This window comes from Perna viridis, chromosome 11 (genome assembly GCF_037379345.1).
Source record: "Perna viridis isolate PV_CMFRI_1.1 ecotype Kerala chromosome 11, ASM3737934v1, whole genome shotgun sequence".
NCBI lineage: Eukaryota > Metazoa > Mollusca > Bivalvia > Mytilida > Mytilidae > Perna > Perna viridis.
This window is the reverse complement of record NC_142455.1, coordinates 7371851-7397351: the sequence shown is the minus strand read 5'-3', so window position 1 is coordinate 7397351 and position 25501 is coordinate 7371851. Positions and strand designations below refer to the sequence as shown.

The window sequence follows — 25501 nt, the reverse complement described above, 5'->3', positions numbered from 1 at the left end:
GCACATCACCTCTGGAAATACTCTGGTATAACCACCATTTAGGAAATTTCAATCTCATATAATTTTTCGGAGTTATGCCGCTTTGAATGTCTGAAAATATATACTACTGAAAAAAGGTTGTCGACACTATGACACCCAGATACTATGTCAACGAAAAATTTTGAGCACACATTTGTTGGGGTTATGCCCCTTTGTTTAAAGAAATTTTGCAGAGGCAGCATGTTTGCGAAACTACTTATTATTAATAAAAAAAAATGTACGTAACTTTGTAGCCAATTTGTGTCTTAATGTTAAAAAAAAGTACATCTTGTACATTGGTACGTAACATTTTTTGTAACCATTAACCATTGTTTTGGGTAAGGAGTGGGTGATATGTTACTTTTTGCAGGCAAAAACAAGCTTTAAAACGTGTTTTAAAATGGTTGTCGTAAGATGTGTAATCTAATTACAGGATCTGTTTTGCAATAAATATGAAAATTACCCTACAGCCAAACTTGTTTATGAACACAAGCAAAATGTTATTTTTTTCTGAAATACCGTACGACACGATCAAGCAAGTTATCCATATAAAAAGAAAATAAACCGAAGTGCCCGTGCAAGGATCATCGAAGAGCTGAAATACATTTGAGATAATGAAAACTATTTAACGCAGCAAGGACTGAACACCAGTTTAATTTATTTTAAGAGCTAAAATTTAAAACTGCATTAGCTGTCATTTCCGTATATTTTTGTTTCTGTTAAAATATACCTTAACTTTGAATTATTTCTACTAAATTCTACTTTTCTTGTATAATTCATATCCACGCATACAATGCATAAAATACATAAAATAGGCGTCTATATATTTTTTGTATTACAAGATAAAAAATCGACCTAGATAAATTCGTATGCATGTGACTTCTGGTGACCTTTATCCGCGCATATGCTGTAAGAGTAATCAAGGAAACCAAGGTTATAGTGGTAATCAAAAGAATATAACCCAGGGACAAAGACCAGACATGGAAAACAGACACATACAACAAAGAACATAAAGTAACTAAAATCATACATACAAAGTAACAAAAGTAAATGAGCAACTCGGACTCCACTAAAAAACTGGGAGCATGGACCAGGTGCACCGGTAGGGTAAGCGTCCTCTGTTTTTCTAGAAACACCCGCCGAGTTGCTCATAAAAAGTCAAGTCCGGGGTAGACAAACAAGGAAAGGTAAACTGTGACCCGTTGAATTAATCAGTTTTCATGGGCTGATGGATACATCATAACGATCCACGAGTTCATGATGACGACCATAAAACTTCTGTAGTGATGACTTCAATCTTGTAACAACATAACCCTGTTCCAGTAGCCTATTTGTTAGACTTCTAGCGCGATACAAAAAGTCTGCGTACTTTCGGCAAGCTCTGGCATAACGTATGAGTTGTGATATAAACACTCCATACGCAGGAGCCGAAGGGATGTCGTCACAGATGAAAGGAAAGTTGACAATATTGAATGAAAAGTCATCACGTTTGTCGTAACGTTTGGTCAATAGTTTTCCTTTACCATCGATTTCTAAGTGTAGATCAAGATATGAGACTGACTTCACAGTGTCTGTAGTATCCTTTATCTCACGTTCTTTTGGGTAGATGCGATGTATCAAATCCCCGAAATTAGGATTGTTTAAAGATAATACGTCATTTATATAGCGGAAACTGAGATTGAAGGATCTAGCCAAACGATATTCTTTCTTTCTGATCCAATCAGCTATAAAGTCTGCTTCATAAGAGTAAAGAAATAGGTCAGCAAGTAAAGGAGCAGAATTTGTTCCCATTGGAATGCCGACCGTTTGTTGAAAAAACACGTCCACCACACTGGACAAATATGTTGTCGATTAAAAATTCCAGCATTTTGTAAACATCTTCCTTTGTATATTTGGAAGATGATTTGGAATTATTTGTTGCAAAGTATGAGGAATCTCTACCAAGAACTATATATTTGTATCTAGGTGTACCATCTTTTTTTGGAAAAACAACGATGTATAATGTTTTTAAGTCGGTATTTTAACTGAGTATGGGGAATAGAAGTATACAGTGCTGAAAAAATCATAGGTTTTAATGCTATGATATTCAGATAATAGTCTTGAACTGATTGTCTCCAAGAGATCTTTCGAATTTTTCAGGATCCACATTGAATTAATACTACTACGGGAGTAACAAGTGTTGTGGTAGGACTGCAGACCCTCTTTGACAGTTATGAGTATAGAAGTTAAAAGTTTTGAAAGAGGTATGGTGGTACATTTTGCAGATCCAGCAATGAAACGTTGTTTGTATGAATTCTTGTGAAGTTTAGGAAACCAGTACATAGACGGTAAATTGCGATCATCGTCCTTGGTAGAGAGAACAAAAGATGATAGCACAGATTTATGGTTTTCCACAATCTCTTCTTTGGAGAGAGTAGTAGCAGTATAGGTCTTATCATTGATATTATTTTCTACGTCTACCTCTGATAATAAACATTGGATATAAAACGTTTTGCAGACAAAACCAATGTTGTTTTGGGCTTTGTCTGCTTGTACGACAACATATTTGTCATGTATAGTAGACAATGAATACATCGGGGTCTTTTAAAACTGGTGTAGCCTTGGCACTCATTGACCTACTTAAAACTTTCATTCGTTTCAAAATAAAAGACCTCACGGCCTTTAACCACTCTGACAGAGAATCAACGTCTTCTTGTTCTCGTTTTATCCATTTTCTTGCATAGTCCTCGACGGCATCCATAAGAACTTTAAAGTTATAATTCCAATTTATGGAGTGCGGGACTTAGGACCTTTAGAAAGGATATTACGTAGAGATTCGTTTTCGATAATGGTTAAATCTCCCGTAACGACGTGACCAGAAGGACCATATTTGAATGGAGAGCTTTTGCAAGAACAGTCAGGTGGTTTAGCCTTGAAGTCCTCAATCTCGAGGTTCTGCAATAGCCTTTTATAATTGAAAATGTTGGATGCAATGTGTGAATTATAGGAATATGAAATAATTGGTATGGATTTGTCTTTGAAATATGGGGGAATTTTGTTGGTAACGTTTTTGTAATGGAGGATGTTAGCCAAATTAATTGCATCTATACCTTTGTTGACAAACGGTAGTGGACGAAGTGATCGTTTTTCTTCATCTTGACTTTTCACACAAACTGGTTTAAGAGTCTGTGGAAAGCAATATCCAAAATGATGGCAACAAGTCTGTATAATGATGAGGTGGGGTCAGAAACGGGAGTGTCAAGATTTGTTTTGTAAAGGGAGTGTAGTAGAGTGAGAGGTATAAAATAAAGTTTGGTTCTAATGTGATGAAGTCCAAGAGGTTTTTGTATGAAAGGAAGGAGACCATCTATGGAGACATCATGTAACTTAGGTGACGTATAGTGGCGATGGCCATGACTCCTTTCCCGTCTTGGATTTTTGTCAAATAAATTCATCACATTCATGCTATTGTTATATTGGCTTGAAAGGTTTCCTATACTTTTGATGTTGTCATTGCATCCGTAAGGTATTGCAGTACCTAGTCTGTGTATCCAGTACTCCTCTTTTTCCCTACGATAGTTTTTACTTAGAACGGGACTGTTCGTAGGATGGTAATTTTTTTCTAAAATATGAACTTTCATGGAGAGGATTGAATGATCTTGTTGATTAAAGTGTTGATAAACTGTCGGGAATTTGGTGGTGTTAATTCCCGAACGATGACCGCACATTCTTTTATTTAATCGTTCTTGCGTTTCTCCGACATATGTTAAACCACATAAGTTGCATTCTAATCCATATATTAAGTTTGTTGATTTGCAACTGAAGTCATCGTGACTTCTTGTATGGAAGGTTTTGTTTGTAAGGGAACTGGAGAAGTAAGGGTCCGTATATCCGTTATCTTTTTTTTTTCTTTTTTTTTTTTCTTTTTTTTACCAAGTTAGGTTAAAGTATTTTTCAAACCTTGGTGAATGTCCTGTCGGCAATCTTCGGAAGTAATGGCGACAAATAATTAGATCAAAGCTATCGATCTTCTCTGATTAAAAAAAAACGTTGTTTTATGTAGGTATTACATTGAATCAGTAAAATTCAGTTGAATCAAAACTGATTAAATTTGGCAGCTAATGCAGCTTTAACGTCTTGATAACCAAAATGTCACTATCAAATAATAAAAGCAAAGACATATTTTCAATCAGGTAGAGTACTTGTGTTAAATCTAAAATTAAAATTAGTCTTAAGTATTTTGACGTCATAACCTACTATTACATTACGATTTCGTTTTTGTGGTATATATCGAGGTATTTAAGAACATCTCTAGATGTTTTTCAAAGAAAAAAAAACATCAGGAAATGTTTCAGCTTAGGTTAGATATCAAGGTGATTCACAGAGATCGGAAATAAAAGAAATGAATTGTAAAGAGTGTTGATTCTTTTTAATATTTTAAATATCGTCGGTTCAAAAAGGAAAATATCAACTTTATTTCTTGTCCATGCAGATCAAAGTTTTAAAGGGGAATTCCAATGTTCTCTCGGAAAAAAGAGATTCCAGGCAATAAGATGCCATATCTTGGCATTTTTTTAACGAAATTAACAAAGTTTCAAGCAAAAAATAATGGGTGTTTCAATCCCTGGAATCTTTCTTCGATCCACCACAAAATGCCTTTACCAATTGCTTCTTCTTTTACATTTATGTTTTTGCGTCTTTTGCTTCGACTGGTCAAGAAAATATTTTAATCCATGCCGCTGGAGAAATTTTTCTCTCTTTGTTACATTTTAAAAATATCTTACTGTTTGATCTTATAATATTCTAGTTATGTGTGTCAAAATATAATATTATGCATATTTCACATAGTGTTTTGTTTTTTTAAACATGATAAATTCATGAATTCAAGAAAAAAAAAATAGATGTCACACATTTGGTTTGATTCATGCATTAAAATTGATTATGTAAACGATGACAATATACAAATCTGTACATATAACGCAAATTATATGCAAATGATTATAACGTTACTTGCTTGACTAAAGTGTAAACAAGGTTGTAGCTCTAGATGAAGTTAATAAAGATGAAGTTTTCTTTATTATTACCAACTTTCCTATTGCTAAAAGAAGGTAAGATTTAAAGGAATAGTTTTGTTCAGGTATAAAGATACTGTGGATAAACAATCTCATAAGTTCATGGTGTAAACATTTTTTATTACCTTTGCTATAACCAAACTAACACTTCAACACATTGAAAGAGTAATCAAGGGAACCAAGGTTATAGCGGTATTCAAAAGAATGTAATCCAGGGACAAAGACTAGACATGGAAAACAGACATACACAACAAAGAACATAAAATAACTAAAATCATACATACAAAGTAACAAAAGTAAATGAGCAACTCGGACTCCACTAAAACCTGGAGCATGGACCAAGTGCACCGGTAGGGTAAGCGTCCTCTGCTTTTTCTAGAAACACCCGAATTGCCATCAAACTTTTCTTTATAAGGTTCGCTAAAGACTCTGTTAGTGCAGTGAGTACGATGTCTAATTATTTGCAGGATAGTAAAAAAAAATCCCGAAAATTCAAAAGTTAGAATTGTTTAAAAAATCACCCAACAATCTGTAATTAATCAAAATTATACAAGAGTAAGACCGAAAGATATAGGTACGATTGCTTTCTTTCCGTTAAAACACTTCCTGAGATTCTAATGTCATTCTCGAAGGTCTATAGAAATAAAGAGAATTTCATTTAGAAAAAAATACTAACAATTGCTTGCACTCATAAAATTTGAAATATTATGACATTTTTGAAGACATCTGACGAAAATATATAACACCCACATGATAGATATATTGAAAAATTTAGCATTTTAGTCAAACATTTAACACCCGTATGGAAATTAAAAGTGTTCACACTAATATATTTTGCAGGAGTATGTCAGTTTTAACAATTTTAATTACTTGTTTCTGTAACAGCCACCCACATGATAGTAATATTGAAAATATTAACATTTTAGTCATTACTTTAATACTCATTTGAATGTACAAATACTCGCACTCATACATTTTGCAAGAATATAACATTTAGAAAAAAATGAAAAAGTTCATGTGTGTGTCGCAGCTACCCACATAATAGTTATATTGACAAAATAGCATATTAGTCTTTAATTTTCTATATTGAAATTAAAAGTAATAGCACACATACATTTTGCAAAAATATGTCAGTTTTAAGAATTGTGATTGAAATTATGTTCCACAATTACCATCATAATTCTTATACGTGTACTTATTTTTTTTTTGACATTTTATACAGTAACTCTTGGCTGTAATGGAATTTAAATGTGTTTGCGATCAAACATTTTACAAGAATGTGACATGTTTAAAGAATTTTTCCTGCAATATGTGTGCCACAGTCACCCACATGATTGTAATATGGAAACATTAAGCATTTTAGTCAATTTTGTTAGAACATTATGGAAATTAAAAGTGCTTGCACTAATGCATTTTTTAGGAATATGTCATTTTTAAAAGAATTTTGACTAAAATACATGTGTTGCAGTCACCCACATGATAGTTATATTGAAACAATTGCGTTTTAGTCATAAATTTCATACCCTTTTGGAATTAATAGTGCTTACTGAAATATATATATCGCAGTTGCCATTATGATTATATTTACAATTTTTTACATTTTATACATTAATTTTACACTGTTATGGAATTGAAAAATGCTCGCATTCATATATCTTGCCCACACTATCGACATTTTAAAATAATTTAGAATCAAATTTATAAATTGCAATCAACCAGATGATAGTTATTTGGAAGAGTAATCAAGGGAACCAAGGTTATAGCGGTAATCAAAAGAATGTAATCCAGGGACAAAGACCAGACATGGAATACAGACATACACAACAAAGAACATAAAGTAACTAAAACCATACATACAAAGTAACAAAAGTAAATGAGCAACTCGGACTCCTCTAAAAACTGGAAGCATGGACCAGGTGCACCGGTAGGGTAAGCGTCCTCTGTTTTTCTAGAAAACCCGGCGAGTTGCTCATAAAAAGTCAAGTCCGGGGAAACATTTAGCATTTTAATCAATAGCTTAAGACTCTTATGGACATTAAGTGTTCGCATTCATACGTTTTACAGACATATGGAAGCTTTTAGAATTTTGACTGAAATACAAGTGTCATAGTCATTAATATAAAAACTGATATTTACAATTTCTATATTTTCTACATTGATTTAAGACCATATAAATTGGAAGTGCTCACACTCATTTTTTTTCATAAAAAGGCATTTTAAAGTATTTTGAACGAAATATATCGGTAGCAGTCACTCGTCATTTAATGCAAAACTGGTTCATTTTAACATTTTACAGAATGTTTTACCCTTATGTTATTTAAAAGCACTTGCACTCAAACATAACTTTGTTAATCGTGAATTTTGTGGGAATTACCAAACATCTGCACGTTATCGATTATCGTTTTTACACTTAGAACTGAAATAAAGACCTGTTATTTTATAATTAAATAAACAAAAATGATTACATGTGTAAGACAGAATGTAAAAAAATATATATACAATGATATTTTATGAACGATGAGTGACTTGGCCGTGGGCGCCGAATGTTGGAAAATGAACCATAATCGAGTGGTTGTAGGATGATGATCACGATGAACTCTATATAGTTTGAAATTATAATCATTCAATGTAAATTTTGATATCAACTGTTTTGTAATCAGAATTGCTAATCTAAATTACGTCACACATTTTCCATTACTCATCACTGAAGCCCGGGGTCTGTCAGGAAATAGGACAAGAGGTGTTCTGACTTAGGACAGTCTCAGTCAGACCATGTCAGGGTATATCAGGATTTATGTTCTGTCTGCTGTGGTAGAACAGTTTTCCTAAGAAATTCTAACAGAATAAAAGAGGGATTAGAAGTGATCGTAAGTGATTGCATGGTTTCTTTATCTGCCATGCAAAGAGTAATCACGAGAACCAAGATTCGAGCGGAACTCAAAGGAATGAAATCAAAGAAAAATACTAGGCAATGAAAACAAACAAACAGAACAAAGAACATAACCAAAATAATACGTAAAAAGAAACAAAAGTATGTCTTGAGCAATTCGTACTCTACACAACACGTGGAGCATTAACCAAGTGCACCGGTAGGATAAATTATTGACTTGGAGCCGTTCTCCTGTAATTGTATGATCCGAAATAAAACATTTTAATTGACAATAAATGTTTCAAACATTCCAGCAAATGGGTTCTGTAGTTGGCCATGTTTTATGCAAGGAAAGACCTTCTATAATGACAGAGGTCAAGTTGATCTGATCTTCAATTCTGCCCATCAGATTCTCATAAAGCTACCGGACGGAAAGACAATAAATGGTGAATGTATACAAAGAAATGGTCGATATATATTGTACAGGTATGATCGTAATAAATAACACGACTGAACCTGTTTCTTGCCGATATATTCATACTCAGGCCCTCATGTAAACGATAAATTAATGTTCTGACCAAATTTTCCTACTTATGGATTGATCAATTCATCTAATTAATTAATAAATATATGCGCTCATACTTTATACTTAATTTGGAAAACATCACCCAAACACAATCCAATTTATTCAAGTGTGTGTGTGTGTGTTTGTTTTGTTTCATTTTGAGAACAAACGTCATTTATTTATTTACGATTTTTGTCAAAATACTGATAATTCCGAGTATACTTTTTTGCAGTGTTGTGTTAGGATATCTTTAAATTACATAAATTACACAATTTTGTCCATTCATAAATTTAGGCGACTTCAGGATGGTGATAAAGACTTATACAGATGCTTCAAATTCAATAACGTTGGAGATGATGGATTTTCAATCATAGAGTCACCCCTGGGTCAGTACAAATATCAAAACGATATTTGCGTTTGCTGCTTGAATTTCTAAAATAATGAAAATGTGGTTATATGATCAGCGTTGAACCGTTTTGATACTTCAACTTAGTTCAACTTATGTGTCATTTAAAAATAATTGTTCTGAGACATACGATCGTACTTGTTACCATATAATTAAAATTACTTTAAATATCTTTTTTATATATTCGGCAGTTGAAGTTAATACCAATGCAAAATTATTTCCGGTTGAATAAAGAAGATGTCCGATGAAGGTAGACCTAGGGTAAGGGCCACAATTCTTAAAATCATTGATATGTTTGTACATGTATTATATTCAATTCACCAAAGCCTATCAAGCTTTCATTTGAAACGGAATGAAATCAATCAAAGTTACTTCGATGCTTACATGAGATTGGTGTAAAATGCTGAATACAAAAGTTCCAATGATTTTTACAAGTTGTGTCCCTCACCCTAGGTCTACCACCATAAGACAGGGATAAATTGGATTGAGGTTTTTGTACTCGAGAAACGGTAATATGTAGTCGAGAAAAATCAAAATGTTTTGCCAAATAAAAACTATATTATGAACAATATCTAAAATGATACCACCAAGCATAGTCCGTTTCCACTTGTAATATATTTGTAGGGACTATAATTTTTGTCTTTGTTTCATTCGACATTATTTTCGTTTTCATGTGATAACTTTGTTATAAATAGTTTTTTTTCAAATCAAATTTAAGTACCACTGACGCACCCGCCATCCAACTTCTGCGAATTTTGTTCACCTGAAAAGGTCAAATCTTTACCGGAAGTCTGGGTTGGTATGTATTCAATCATAATATGCAGTTAAATCTAACGCTATGGATGTATGGATGTATGAAAATGATATAAAAATAAAGGCTGTTTATAAACAGACCAAATACCATTTAACTTTTTTGAAAATGTTTATAATTTGCAATTTTCAAGGGGTGATGCTAATATGCTTCTTCTGAATCCGCCACTGTCCCCAAGGGATATCGGCCAATGGCGTGAGATAGGTCGAGGGTTGATACGGCATGTGATACAGATTTTGATATGACGTGTTCATTATGTCAACCATTTTAACTATACTTCAAGTGCGTTTCGAGTAGAAGTGTGATGTAGGGTATGCGATATGGGTCTAGGGGTGTGGTATATGGTATGTAATATAGGTTTTGGGGTGTAATATGGGGCATGTAATATATGTATAGGGGTGAGATATAGGGTATGCATTATGAGGCCAACCAATATAGGGCTAAATTTTCACTTAGAAGTCATACACAAAAAATTGTATTTTAATCTTCATAAGGGATACAAGCACTGATCCAGAAAATCACACAAAGAAAGGCGCTGCCCCCCAAAAGGCTTGATAAACACATTTTGCATTTTAACGCACGCTTGTACACACAATATACTCTATTTTCATTTGTGCAAATTGATAAGGGGGACCCGCCTCCCCCACCCCCGTGCCCATTTGGAGATTCCTATGTATACATGTAATTCATAATCAATATATTCATTGTGTTTATCATTTGTAGACAAAGAGACAACACGTAAGTTTATCTATATATTTTTTTTCTGCTGGAATGTACATACTTTTATCAAGTAAACACCATGTGCATTTGTATGCTTTTTAAAGGTAGATAACAACTTATACACATATCATTCTGTTCTGTAATCTGTCAAATCATACAGACATTTTTATTTTCAGTTAACTAAAAGTGTTTTAAATGTTGTGTTTGAATTATTTCAAAAGGACCGTTATCGGAATGGTAAAATTACAACAACAAAATAATAATTGTGAAAAGCCTCTTGTAAGGGGAATTCTTAGCTGGAAAATTCTATTAAAGAGGAGATAATCCTTGGATTAATGTTCTATGGAAATGTAATGGAAATCTTAATTTCTTTTAATAATACAAGGAACAAATTTCGGTGACCTCAAAATTTCTTTTGAAATATAAAAGAATACCAGTTTAGTGTTCGTCAAATAAATTTATAAAAAAACATACACCATTTCTTTCATAGTTTGCAAAAAGTTGAAAATTACCTTCCTTATAAAAATGCAAAATATTGCCTTTATTCAACCCCAATGCAATATGAATTAGTACATGTGTGCGTCTTACTCAGGTATTGGTTGTAACGTTCCTAAAAACTGCCCCGTGAAATCATCAGCCGATAGACTCTGTACCGGATGTGGGAAGGATCGAACAGATGATGGGAATAATTGTGTTGCGAAAAAAGGCAAGAAAAACAAGCGGTACCATAAGGGATATTAGCATCATCTCCATAGCAACAGATAAACAATTGCTTTGTTACTCTAATAAAGAATATTAATTTACCCAAGAATTGTTATTTAGAGCTGTTATTCCACGGGTTAAAATATTGTTTAGCAAGATCTTATTATTATTAGTTTCAAGTTCGTTTTTGTACATCAAATATAAGTAATCTTTGAAATAAGGATCATTAAAGAATTAATGCAAAATGAACTGAAATGGTAGGACAAGGCGAATCACTTCTTTTAATTGAATGAGAAGGCCAAAGAGTAATTTTTCACATTGGTACTCAATGATCCTCCAGAACGTATGCCCTTCTATTGGTCAACACTAATACGATTGTCACAAATAAATTTAAATATTTTAACAATATTAGACCCACAGTTCTTCTTGATCAAACTAGTCTGTTTTTCTACATACAATAAGCATTTTCTTTACCTAATATTAACAAAAACATATCATTAAGTCTATCAGTTGGACAGGGAGATTGAGGAGTACAATCAAACAGACTTGACTTTAGAATTTTGTGTGTAAGTTCAGTGTGCAAAGTTGACAAATGTGATTACAAAGGCCATCATAGGGAAGACAACATTGTCATTTTTTTTAAAGATATTGAATCCACAAGGTTTTGATGAGAAGAAAAGCATTATATCAAACACAAATTTCTCGTGTATTTGATAAAGACTTCGGAAACATGCTTTATATAACAAATAAATGTAAAATCTTCTTGAAAGTTGAGATGTGATTACGTAAATAGATACAATGTCTTAAGTGCCGATGTCTGTAAGAATAATCAAGGGAACCAATGTTATAGCATCAATCAAAAGAATGTAATCCAGGGACAAAGACCAGACATGGAAAACAGACATGGAAGTGTCTGTATCGAGCAACATGGTTCATTATTTTGTGATGAAAGTGTCTTCCGGGTCCATACCTATACCGGGGTTTCTGGTAGCTGTGTCCCTCGATCATAAATTGTATCTTGTCTTTGTCTTTACACCCGTTATTAAAACATGACTAGATGATTCTTACCCGGTGCAAGGGCGTGCAGACGATAACTTTTCTTGGGCAGTTTTTGGCAATGCTGCAGAATATTACATTTATATAAATATCAAGAAAAGAAATTCTACAATTAATACCATTCTTTAATTATTGAAACAATCATAAATTAAATAGTTATCAAATGAACCAAGGTTATAGCGGTAATCAAAACAATGTAATCCTGGAACAAAGACCAGCCATGGAAAACAGACATACACAACTTGAAGTAACATAAAGAACATAAAGTAACTAAAATAATACATACAAAGTAACAAAAGCAAATGAGTAACACGGATTCCACTAAAACTGGGAGCATGAACCAGGTGCACCGGTAGGATAAGCGTCCTCTGCTTTCTAGAAACACCCACCGAGTTGCTAACAAAAAGTCAAGTCCGGGGTAGACGAAAGAGAAAATATTAATAAACTTGCTATGACGATGTTTACCAAACACTTATATATAATATCCATACCAGATTTTTATTGAGGTTTAAATGTTAAAAAAGAATTAATTGTAATATCAAATACATGTGTAGCATTACAAAAGAAAAATAAAAACAGTACTGACTTCTAAACTTGTAATCTACAACACCAAAAAGAAGAACAATAATAATATATGGCCGAAGACGAAACAAAATGACACAAGACAGATTATTTTGATACCTTTTATTGACAGTTTAACAAAAGAACCTATGTGATATGAGGTTTGGTCGATACAAGATACATGAGATATTAACACTCACACCAAAACATGCAATATTTTAAAAGCGCTTTTCCAGTTACCCATAGTCCTACTTGAATCTATTTTCAACATGACATGTACGTACTTACAAGTAAAAAAAATGTTAACAATTAATCCATAATTCTCTTGTAACTTCTTAATGAAAGGTGTAGTAATATTGATTTTCTCTTCAAACAACTGCTAGTTCGATTGATGTGAATTTATATATATGCTCAAATAATACTAACCAACCCAAACTTCAGGTCCAGAGTTTACTTTTGCGGGTGAACATAAACCACGAAATTCTGCACGCGTAGCCCTTTCAACTGTAATGTAATTGTTAATTCTAAGTATTTACAATTGAAAACTTCCAGTAAAGGAAAATCTTTATTTCCATGGTCAAGCTTAGATCAAATAATCTAAGTGACTTTCATCCCTACCCTCCCCTTAAAGGGACAAAAAAATATTAAAAAAAATGGTGTGAATTTCAAAATCAGCTTTTTTATTCCCGTCGGTTTCTAGTATTGAGTTACTATACCACATAGGTCCTTCATTTTTGGTTACTAAAACGATGTTTCCTCACTAAAACTGATGTGCCTTTGTATTAAGAACATATTAGTACTTCTAGTAGTAAAACAAATCTAACAAATATCTGGGAAGAAATTAGAAATATATCATAAAATTCTACCACTCGACCGTTTGAAAACTGTTTTGTGACCTGTAGAAATTTAGTTGTTCATTGCTTGGCCTATGGTGGATGACAATCTAATATAATCAAAATTATATATTTATATTTTTAAATATGTATAGAAAATTCAAAGTTTACCTACTATTTAATTAGAATTATGTGGTAAATAATCCTTACAATTCGGCAGATCATAGTTTATTAAACGAAACGTGATTCTAATAACCTCAACATTTATTTATTTCATGATTTATCCAACTACGTATTTAATTTTGTAAAGTATTGTTTTCTTTTGATTAATTGATCACAACAAGAATGAATATTGCTCTTGTGTACCAAAGCGAAGTGTACTAAATATCTTGATCTTGAGTACCGAATTGAACGTCCTGAATATACTGATCGTGAATAATTAAGCGAAGCGTACTTAATATGTTGATATTGAGTACCGAACTGAACGTCCTAAATATACTGATAGTGAATAACAAAGCGAAACGTACTTAATGTGTTGATCTTGAGTACCGAATTGAACGTCCTAAATATACTGATGGTGAATAACAAAGTGAAGGGTACTTGATATGAGTCAATGTTCAAGAAGTACTAAACAGATGCAAATCGTAAAGGAGAAAAATAATGTAAATGACTGATAAAAACAATTGTTTTTTAAATAGTTCTTTTCTGAATAAAAATAAGACTGTTACACGTTTTCAATAGCACAATCTTAAAAAAATGAACTTTTACATAAAACTATGCATAATTTTCCAAATATATGGACATGTTTATTATTCGAAACGGATGTAAATTTGAATAATTTCATAAAGATTTATGATAATATTAACAGCTGGTTTTAGATAATTCTTACATTTTTCAATTTTTAACATTCCTGATTTTAAATAGTTTAACATGCTGATTTGCATGATTTCATATAGTGGTTTCAATAACTACAGTACTTGAACCGATCCGTGCAACAAAAATTGCGATCGGTCATCTGTCACCGATCAGTTTCCGGTCAGTCATCGATCCGTCAAACCGATCAATTAAACCGGTGATCGCATAGCGTGACCACAAAGCGGTTACTGTATTTTACGGTTTTTATTGTCTTCTTTGTCAATTTTAAAAATATTTACATAATGTAATAGATTTAAACATCAATTTATACTTTTATTTTACATTTCGTTTATTTCAAGCAGATCTTACGTCATTTTACATAACAAAACTGCGATCAGATCGGTCACCGGTCATCGTTCATCGATCCGTCAGCGATCAATCAGTCAACGGTCATCGATTCGTCAAATGTTTGTACATTCAGGGGCAGATCCAGAGAATATGAAATAACAATTCTAAATGCATTCCAGTTTGTATATTTGCTTTTTTGGCCAAAATGCTGCACAAAATGTACAATAACGGAGAACTTCGAACCCCTTAAACCCTCATCATAGACCTGCTTATGGTTTAAACACAGAAAAAAGAGTAATTGAATGTTAAATATAGGGCATCTGTGGTATAGTTTACAAAACAACTATTTGTTAATTTCACAAAAGGGATAGGATGCAAGTTTTACCGAGTTATGAAGTTTTCGAAAACCAGTAATATACAAAACATACATTGAAATATTAAGTACATGCATTTAGTAATCATCAATATTAAAAAAAAAAATACATTTTAGAAATATATTTATTAACTGATGACTTAAAATACACTGTAAATTGCCCCTTTAATACAACAGGAGATTTTAGCAACCATAATTTATACAGGGCACATGTCCTGTATTAATTCTGGCCCTGTATAAAAGTTAAACTTGTCCGCCATTTTGTTTGAAACAGACTATAGAATTTTGTTTGCCAAAACTGACTATAAATTTGCAGTGTTATGTGGAATAGACCATAACTATCGCTTTTATCCGAAATATATATATATATATATATATATATATATATATATATATATATATATATATATATATATATATATATATATATATGTGTGTGTGTGTGTGTGTGTGTGTGTGTGTGTGTGTGTGTGTGTGGGTTTGTGTGAAAAAAAACCACATTAACACACAAAAAATCAAAACTGTATAATGATCTACACATTAATAAAATTCGTGGGAAAAGCTAAAGAATGCATTAAAAACCTAATTTGAGAAGGTATCAGCAAACTTGGTATATTAATATAGATCTATATAGAAAAGAACAGTTGGGGTGAATAAATGCATCAAGAGATCTGGAGTGTTACAGTCTTCACTAAGAAATATGCGTTGCTGATAGACTGTTCCACTCTGAACAAGTGAGGTATACGTTTAGGAGATAGTGTGGAGTATTGCCATTTTGTATATTGTAATACATTTGTAATTTTCTCTTATTTCGCCTGTCAGACAAATTTCTAAGCTTTTTGTCGTATGAATATCTGCATTTCATAAATAATGGAAGACCTGTTACTATCCTCGCGGCTGCTAATGATACTTTTTTTCTAATTGATAAGAATAAATGAAACTCAGTTAATATAAAAATCAATACGCAATGATACCTTTATCATTCTACGACACATTTTAACTATTATTTTATGAAACGTAAAATGCCCAGTCATTTTGGGAAAAAGTAGACTTAACTAGACATGATTTACCCTATGCGTTTGCTTGACTTGAGAGTAAGATTCCACCGTAATCATAATGACCTTTATAACCTCTAAGGTCACCTTTAAGGTTTACAGGCCTGTTATACATGCAGCTCATAAAGAGTGAAAGGTCATTTATTAGCATTAAATTTATCGTGGCACGATAAAAGGATGCAGAGTTTTTTATGTTTTTTTTTCTTTTACATCATTGGCCTCAACCAAATTACATACACTTATGTAACCTTACAAAATTGTACAGTTTTCATCGAGTGTTTACATTTCTACAAATCAATAACTGCTTGCAAAACTTTCCAGAGTACACGGGAAGTTTGAAGATAAGGCTAATAATGTGCTTGCAAAACCCAGGCCAATACTGAAAAAAATGTATTGAACTTGAAGATTTTCGTATTTGCCTTATAGAATGAAATGATATATTTAGTAGTTTTTATTATTCCAATTAAATAATAATAAAGCACCATATTCATCTCTATAACTTTATACATAAAAAGAGTGTTATTGCACTTTCTATTTTTCCTAATTCCTTTTTACCTGCATGTAAGCCACATATATGGTTTTTTGGCTTTGTACAAACTTACAAGGTATACTGTAATTGCTAAGTTATTTTAACAGAATTATTGTATTTTATATTTTCTATATGCTTAAGTGCGTAGTATATAAGTAATTCGGATAATGTAAATTCTGGAACAGTGCATAATTGATTTAGTAGTTTATCTGTATTTGTGCGAATCAGAGTCTCAGCAAAACATACTATATTCATTTTTGCAGTGCAGATACATTACTACTTACAAGACACAAATAGTTATTTTCTTTTTAAATGTAGTGCCCTTTTTAAGCGAACTCTGCTATGCTCTTTAAGGTGTGAATACTTTTAGGTGTTATTATTTATATTGTTGTACCTTTCCATATATGTAGCTTATTGTCATTATAATATTACAGGGTGTTTTTTCTTTCCTGTACGTTCAAAATTGACGGAAAGTGTACAAACTAATAAATGTAGTTATAGTAAGCAGTTCATTTGGTGTTTTGCCTAGTGCCCCAACCGTACTACACATATATCAATTTCAGAAGCATTTCTTATGCATCCAGTTTCTCAAGTTATTTGTGGAATATAATCAAAAGAGTAACCAAGGGAAATATTTCAAAAACAATGTAATCCGGGGAAAAGACCTGACATAAAAAAAGAGACAACAGACACAAACACAAACACAAACACAACAAAGAGCGTGAAATGACCAAAATAATATGCAAAAAAGCAATTTAATACAATGAGCAACTCCACTGAAAACTGGGAACATTGCCCAGTTGCACCGGTAGGATAAGCTTCCTCTGCTTTTCTAGAACCTATATGATATGAGGTCTGCGTACTTACTGCTAGCTCTTGGTTAACGTTTTGAGTTGTGATTTGAAAACTGTACGCAGGTGCTGCATGGGATGTTGCACAGATGACAGGAAAGTTCTGATGACAATGCGGAATGAAAAATCTTAGTGTTTGGCGTTTAGTTTAGTCAAAAGTTTTCCTTTACTATCCATCTCTAAATGTAGGCCAAGATATGAGCCTGACTTAACAGTGTCTGCATTATTCTTTATCTCAAGTTCTTTGGGATAGTTGCGATGTATCAAATCAAGCAATGATTGTTTAACGATAATACGTTATCTATATAGCGGAAACTGAGATAAATGGATATGGCTAAACAATGTTTTCTGCAATCAATAAGATTATTATTGAGGGAAAATCAAGGGAACCAGGATTCGAAATGTAATCAACGACTAAATAGTTAAAACACACACAAAAAGAACCTTAACTTACGCAAATAAGACGTACAAATAAATAAGAGCAACTCGGACTACAGTAAAATCTTGGAGCATAAATAAGGTGCAACGGCATAATAAGCTTCCTTTTCTTTTCAAAAAGTACCTGAAAAGTAGCTCTTAAAATTAAATGTCCAGGTTGATGAAAGAGGAAAAAAAGCAACCTATGACACGGTTAACAAATCAGTCTTACAATAACATAATAATGAAGTTTCAAATTTGAATCAAATAATTTTAAGTAGATTTCGGACAAATACACAATCCGTCATATTGACATCAAGCAAATAATTTATTTTCGGTAGGATAAGCGTTCTATTCTTTTTTGAGATCCCGAAAGTAAATAATAAAATACAGATTGGTCTTCGGATTTCATTACGTTCTACATCGGAAATTTCGGAAAGAAAATGAAACTAAAACGAGACCTTAAATCCCTATACACTGGTTACTGGATTGAATTTCGAACTTCGAATCGAATGTTCTGATGTATAGTGTAAATTTTTGTTAATTGGTTTATATAAAATACTAGGAAATACTGACATGTTATAGGTATATATTTAAAATTTATATATTCAGTTTTGTATGGGATGTTTTGTAAAGGAGTACAAGTTATATTACACATGTTTTTGGTTACAACCTTTTGTTGTTAGTGTCCGTGGCATTGCAGTTTAATTAAGTAATTGCTACATTTAGCCAAATCTATTGAGCGGACGCTCTTCTATTCCATACTGTAGTCACAGGCGTTATAACAAATTTGTAAAAACAATGTAACATGTAAATCAGCATATGAAATTGATGTAAAAATGTGAAAATAATCAATACTTTATTCAAAGGTACGACAGTTTGGGGAAAAATTATTTTCCAGTCGATTTGTATTGTGCACGATGGTTCCACCAGTGTTGATGATAGTGTCTCCCAGGTCCGTACCTATACCGAGGTTTCTGGTAGCTGTGTCCCTCGATCATGACTTGCACCTTATCTTTCTCTTTACAACCCTTTTTACAACATATGCCGTCATCTGATTGGTTTGTTTCACATCCGGTACAAGGGCGAGCAGACGAGGATTTGCTTGGGCAATTTTTAGGAACGTTGCAAGGCATCACTGTTAAAAAAATTGTTTACACAATTACTTGACATTTAAACAATAACAATGAAAGAAATATTAGAAAACTTGCAGTGTGTACCAGTAACGTATACATATTCAAAATACAGAATTTTCTTTTCCAAATTCTACGTATAATTGTATCAAAAGATATTTTTTAAATATCAAATAAATGTGTATCATTACACAGTACAAATGGAAAAAAGTACTTACTTGTAAATTTGTTATCTACAACAACAATAATGAAATGTAGCCATTAACGAAATACAATGATAACGTTAAAAATTCTAATACATCTTTCCTACAGTTTATTATAAGAAAGAGTAATCAAGGAAACCAAGATTCTAGCAGAAATCAAAAGAGAGTAATCCAGGGACAAAGATCAAACAAGGAAAACAGATATACACAACAAAGAACATTAAGTAACTAAAATAATACATACAAACTAACAAAAGCAAATGAGCAATTCGGACCAGGTTCACCGGTAGGGTAAGTGTCCTCTGCTTTTCTAGAACCTGTATAATATGAGGTTTTCTCCATACGTCACATTTACACACATACCAAACCATGCAATGCTTTAAAGCGCATTTTCAGTTAGTTACATAGTCTTTAATCTATGTTAATAACGACCAAATTACAAGTGTAGCAAAAGTTTTTTTTTTTAAATTATCAATATGTCTTTTTGTATGTACCATTAAGATCCCTTTTAACTTTATAAAGAAAGTTGAATGAGATATATCTTGAAACTGCAATTGTTATTGATCTGAATCTACATATAATAAAATAATACTTACCAACCCAAACTTCCGGTTCAGAGTTTACTTTCTCGGGTGAACATAGGTCACAAAATTCTGGAGGCGTAGCGCTTTCAACTACAATCAATGGGGATATGTTAATTTTAGGTATCTACAATTGAAATATAATTGATAATATTGAATACTCTTTTCTTCCCATGTACAATCTTAGATCAAATGATATAAATGATTGTTAAATTTTCTTTCTTACATCAATTACTAAAATATGTTAAAGAATATCTTTGTCATTAAAATTGTATTGTTACTATTATACTATATATTATCACTAATGAATTACATGAACTACATTACTTAAGAAATAAGTGCAGTTTGTTAAATAGTAATTAGGGGAACCAAAAATTCTAGCGTTAATCGAAAGAATGTAATCTAGGGAATAGACATGGAAAATAGACAAACATCATTATGTAATTTTCGAACGTACCAAACGGGGATTGAAAGAGCACAAGTGCATCCTCTCCGACATTGTTCCAGGTTATGCATCTATATTTGAACTTTCCATTGGTACCAGGCTGCCTTTTTAATATATAAAACCAGAAATACAAATATTTAAGGCAAAATGAAACCAATTAGTAAAAATTATCATGATCCCAACATCCCCCCGGCCACTTAAAAAGACGAGAACAAAAAGGACGGGGCAGGAATTTCAAAATCAAGATTTTTTTTCTCGTCAGTTGCTAGAATTGAGATACTATAACACAAAGATTTTTCATTTCTTGGTGACTAAAAACATGTCTCTTCTCTGAAAGCGATGTGACTATAGTTTTAGAACATATCTATACTTCAAATAGCTAACATTTGCAAACAAATAACTTCCCCACACCATCAGCCCTATATCTTTGTTAAAGTATGATGAGAATCTACCATTTAAGTTTCCTTGGCCTTAAATGGCTTAACAAGGTAGACATAGGGTAAGGGACATAACTCTTACAAATCATTTGACGTTTGTATAAAGAATTTTACATCAATCTCATACATGTATAAGCATCAAAATAACTTGCATTTTATTTCATTCTATTTCAAATGAAAGATTTATAGGCTTTAATTAAATCGAACATGATGCAAACATATAACTGATTTCGATAGTTTTGTTCCTTACCCCAAGTCTACTTCCTTAAGAATTAATCAATTAAACAGTAAGACCAAATACTCTGTTTCTCATTAAAACAAAATTGCAGAATACATATAAGTATACTACTAAAAGTTACCCATAAGAAATCGACCGGTTTAAACTTTCGGAATTTAGATTAAAAAAAAATACAATTTTCAAATTTACACACATATCATGATTAAATTTTCAACCGAAATTGCTCCATACCTTTGAATCATATACTGTCCGTTTCTCTCCAAACACGTGATGACAAAAGAAGAAGCTGGTGAGTTTATTGCAAATTCATAGGCATTTGTGGATACAGCCTTTGCTTTCATGACGTCGTTATAAAATGTTCTGTGTTGCCAGTTACATGGCCAGCTACATAACGCAGTTACTGAAATTTGTGAAAGAATTTCTTGATATCTTATAAAATTCGAAAATAATATTTTTTATTATACAAGCATTCATGATTTATTTTTCTTAAACAGGAAAATGATTAAATACTAGTTATATCAAAATAAGAAGAATTTGCCGTTTACATTTCCAAAATCTTTATAAAAGTAGGCTAAGAAATGTCTGCTAAGTTACAAACTACCTTACCTTCAATTTCTGGGAGACAAAGCAGAGACAAAATAAATAAGAACATAATTTTGCTGATTTCTGATACAGATCATACATCAGCCCTTCCTCTTATATACAAACATTATTCAATTTTTATTGCACTCAAACACTTAAATGTTCACAAGCATATCATTTCTTTTCAATTTTTTTCCAGTTTGTCAGACAAGCATTTGCTCGACTAAAGGTATATTTTTCCTGACTATTACCGTGTACGATTGCTCAGCATAATTACATAATGTTTGAATAAAAAATATTTAAGTTATTTATTTGTATATTTTCTTTGTTTAATGAATTACAATTTTAGATGTTTTCATATGGAGGTGGTCATATGATTCGTAGAAGAGATAGGGGCAATCTTTGTAAATAAATATCATGGCCTGGAACAATTTGAAAATAAGTATTCTGGCCTCCACTCACTAGAAAATATAACGAGACTGTTCTACTATACAATATTATGAAAAAAATATATCTAGCCGTATAACACTTGCAATTATTTTTTTTTGATTCAAGAAGTGTTGAAAATGAATGATTTGCCCCAACCAAAACTGCTAGCACCTCATCCTGAGTATCCAAAGATCATACGCTTTATGCATTACAGTAAAAAAGAAACAAAAAATCAATTTTATTATAAGTTTAATCTGAATCTTGTAACGATTTCTTTACCTAAATTGTCCCTGTCACATGCATGCATTGACAGTTTCACAACACTGTGTATTCAATTAAACAAACTAATTTGTATGGATGACTGTCTCATTGGCAAGTATACCACATCTCACTTAAAAGTGAACTTACTGTTAACTTTGAACTAATACTATTTAGAATTCGAAAGATCAGGGTCAATTACAAGATGGATTGTTCTACAGACCTCAACTTTTAGCTGTAGTAATATTGATTTTCTCTTCAAACAACTGTTACTTCGATTGATGTGAATTTATATATATGCTCAAATAATACTAACCAACCCAAATATCAGGTCCAGAGTTTATTTTTGCTGGTGAACATAAATCACGAAATTCTGCACGCGTAGCCCTTTCAACTGTAATGTAATTGTTAATTGCAAGTATTTACAATTGAAAACCGCCAGTAAAGGAAAATATTTATTTCCATGGTCAAGCTTAGATCAAATAATCTAAGTGACTTTCATCCCTTTCCTCTCCTTAAAGGGACAAAAATTTAAAAAAAAAATTGTGTGAATTTCAAAATAGTGGATGACTATCTAACATAATCAAAATTATATATTTATATTTTTAAATATGTATAGAAAATCCAAAGTTTACCTACTATTTAATTAGAATTATATGGTAAATAAACCTTAAAATTCGGCAGATCACAGTTTATTAAACGAAACGTGATTCTAATAACCTCAACATTTATTTATTTCATGATTTATCCAACTACGTGTTTAATTTTGTTAAGTATTGTTTTCTTTTGTTTAATTGATCACAACAAGTATGAATATTGCTCTTGTGTACCAAAGCGAAGTGTACTAAATATCTTGATCTTGAGTACCGAATTGAAAGTCCTGAACATACTGATCGTGAATAATTAAGCCAAACGTACTTAATATGTTGATATTGAGTACCGAACTGAACGTCCTGAACATACTGATCGTGAATAATTAAGCGAAGCGTACTTAATATGTTGATATTGAGTACCGAATTGAACGTCCTAAATATACTGATGGTGAATAACAAAGTGAAGGGTACTTGATATGAGTCAGTGCCCAAGAAGGACTAAACAGATGCAAATCGTAAAGGAGAAAAATAATGTAAATGACTGATAAAAACAATTATTTTTTAAATAGTTCTTTTCTGAATAAAAATAAGACTGTTACACGTTTTCAATAGCTATTGGTAAAAATCAAAACCTTAAAAAATGAACTTTTACATAAAACTATGCATAAATTTCCAAATATATGAACATGTTTATTATTCGAAACGGATGTAAATTTGAATAATTTCATAAAGATTTATGATAATATTAACAGCTGGTTTTAGATAATTCTTATGTTTTTAAATTTTTAACATTCCTGATTTTAAATAGTTTAACATGCTGATTTGCATGATTTCATATAGTGGTTTCAATAACTACAGTACCTGAACCGATCCGTGCAACAAAAATTGCGATCGGTCATCTGTCACCGATCAGTTTCCGGTCAGTCATCGATCCGTCAAACCGATCAATTAAACCGGTGATCGCATAGCGTGACCACAAAGCGGTTACTGTATTTTACGGTTTTTATTGTCTTCTTTGTCAATTTTACAAATATTTACATGATGTAATAGAGTTAAACATCAACTTATACTTTTATTTTACATTTCGTTTATTTCAAGCAGATCTTACGTCATTTTACATAACAAAACTGCGATCAGATCGGTCACCGGTCATCGGTCATCGATCCGTCAGCGATCAATCAGTCAACGGTCATCGATTCGTCAAATGTTTACTTCTGCAAGTAATAGTTTTGAGAGGCAGATCCAGAGAATATTAAATAACGACCGATTTTACTTTCATTATATAAGATCAGAAATCTTTTTTGATCTTTAAAAGGTAAGAAGATATCATTAAGTATAATATAAGCCGTACAATTGTTTTGACAGTACATAATTTTTGATAATACATTGTAGTTGGTATGAATGATATACTAGTTAATGCCAATCTACAGAAGATTAATATATTAACAGATCCATTGCTGATAGACTGTTCCACTCTGAACAAGTGATGTGTACGTTTAGGAGATAGTGTGGAGTAATGCCATTTTGTATATTGTAATACATTTGTAATTTTCTCTTATTTCGCCTGTCAGACAAATTTTCTTAGCTTTTTGTCGTATGAATATCTGCATTTCATAAATAATGGAAGACCTGTTACTATCCTCGCGGCTGCTAATTATATTTTTTTTCTAATTGATAAGAATGAATGAAACCGCATTTATCCACACATCACTTGCATATTCTAAGATGGGGCGTATAAAGACAAGTTAAAACTTATCGAGATTTTTCGTGAGGCCATACTGAATGCTAATATGACGGGCGAGGTCCTATAACTAAATTCAGTCAATATAAAAATCAATACGCAATGATACCTTTATTATTCTACGACACATTTTAACTATTATTTATGAAACGTAAAATGCCCAGTCGTTTTGGGGAAAAGTAGACTTAACTAGACATGATTTACCCTATACGTTTGTTTGACTTGAGAATAAGATTCCACCGTAATCATAATGACCTTTATAACCTCCAAGGTCACCTCTAAGGTTTACAGATCTGTTATACATGCAGCTCATAAAGAGTGAAAGATCAGTTATTAGCATTAAATTTATCGTGACACGATAAAAGGATGCAGACAGAATTTTTTATGTTTTCTTTTCTTTTACATCATTGGCCTCAACCAAATTACATACACTTATGTAACCTTACAAAATTGTACAGTTTTCATCGAGTGCTTACATTTCTACAAATCAATAACTGATTGCAAAACTTTCCAAAGTACACGGGAAGTTTGAAGATAAGGCTAATAATTTGCTTACAAAACCCAGGCCAATACTGAAAAAAGATGTATTGAACTTGAAGATTTTCGTATTTGCCTTATAGAATGAAATGATATATTTAGTAGTTTTTATTATTCCAATTGAATAATAATGCACTATATTCATCTCTATAACTTTATACATAAAAAGAGTGTTATTGCACTTTCTATTTTTCCTAATTCCTTTTTACCTGCATGTAAGCCACATATATGGTTTTTAGGCGGATGAACCAATAAAAATTGGATCAGTGCTAATATGATTTCTTGTCTGAAAAAGTACACCAAA

General features: G+C 32.0%; 2 protein-coding genes across 2 annotated transcripts; one reads left to right on the top strand and one right to left on the bottom strand.

Annotated features, from left to right (window-relative positions):
- Positions 1-5008: 5008 nt before the first annotated feature.
- LOC148602811 (uncharacterized) lies at positions 5009-11243 on the top strand. The gene is made up of 6 exons (XM_088552895.1): positions 5009-5105; positions 8253-8424; positions 8798-8889; positions 9628-9708; positions 10444-10458; positions 11033-11243. Exons 1-6 carry the CDS (start codon positions 5045-5047, stop codon positions 11179-11181), a joined length of 570 nt encoding a protein of 189 aa, XP_088409021.1. The 5' UTR covers positions 5009-5044; the 3' UTR covers positions 11182-11243.
- Positions 11244-19445: 8202 nt separating this feature from the next.
- On the bottom strand, positions 19446-21762 carry LOC148602810 (uncharacterized). The gene is made up of 5 exons (XM_088553332.1): positions 21664-21762; positions 21289-21457; positions 20395-20486; positions 19953-20030; positions 19446-19459 (listed from the first exon to the last, which is right to left on the bottom strand). Exons 1-5 carry the CDS (start codon positions 21707-21709, stop codon positions 19446-19448), a joined length of 399 nt encoding a protein of 132 aa, XP_088409458.1. The 5' UTR covers positions 21710-21762.
- Positions 21763-25501: the final 3739 nt, after the last annotated feature.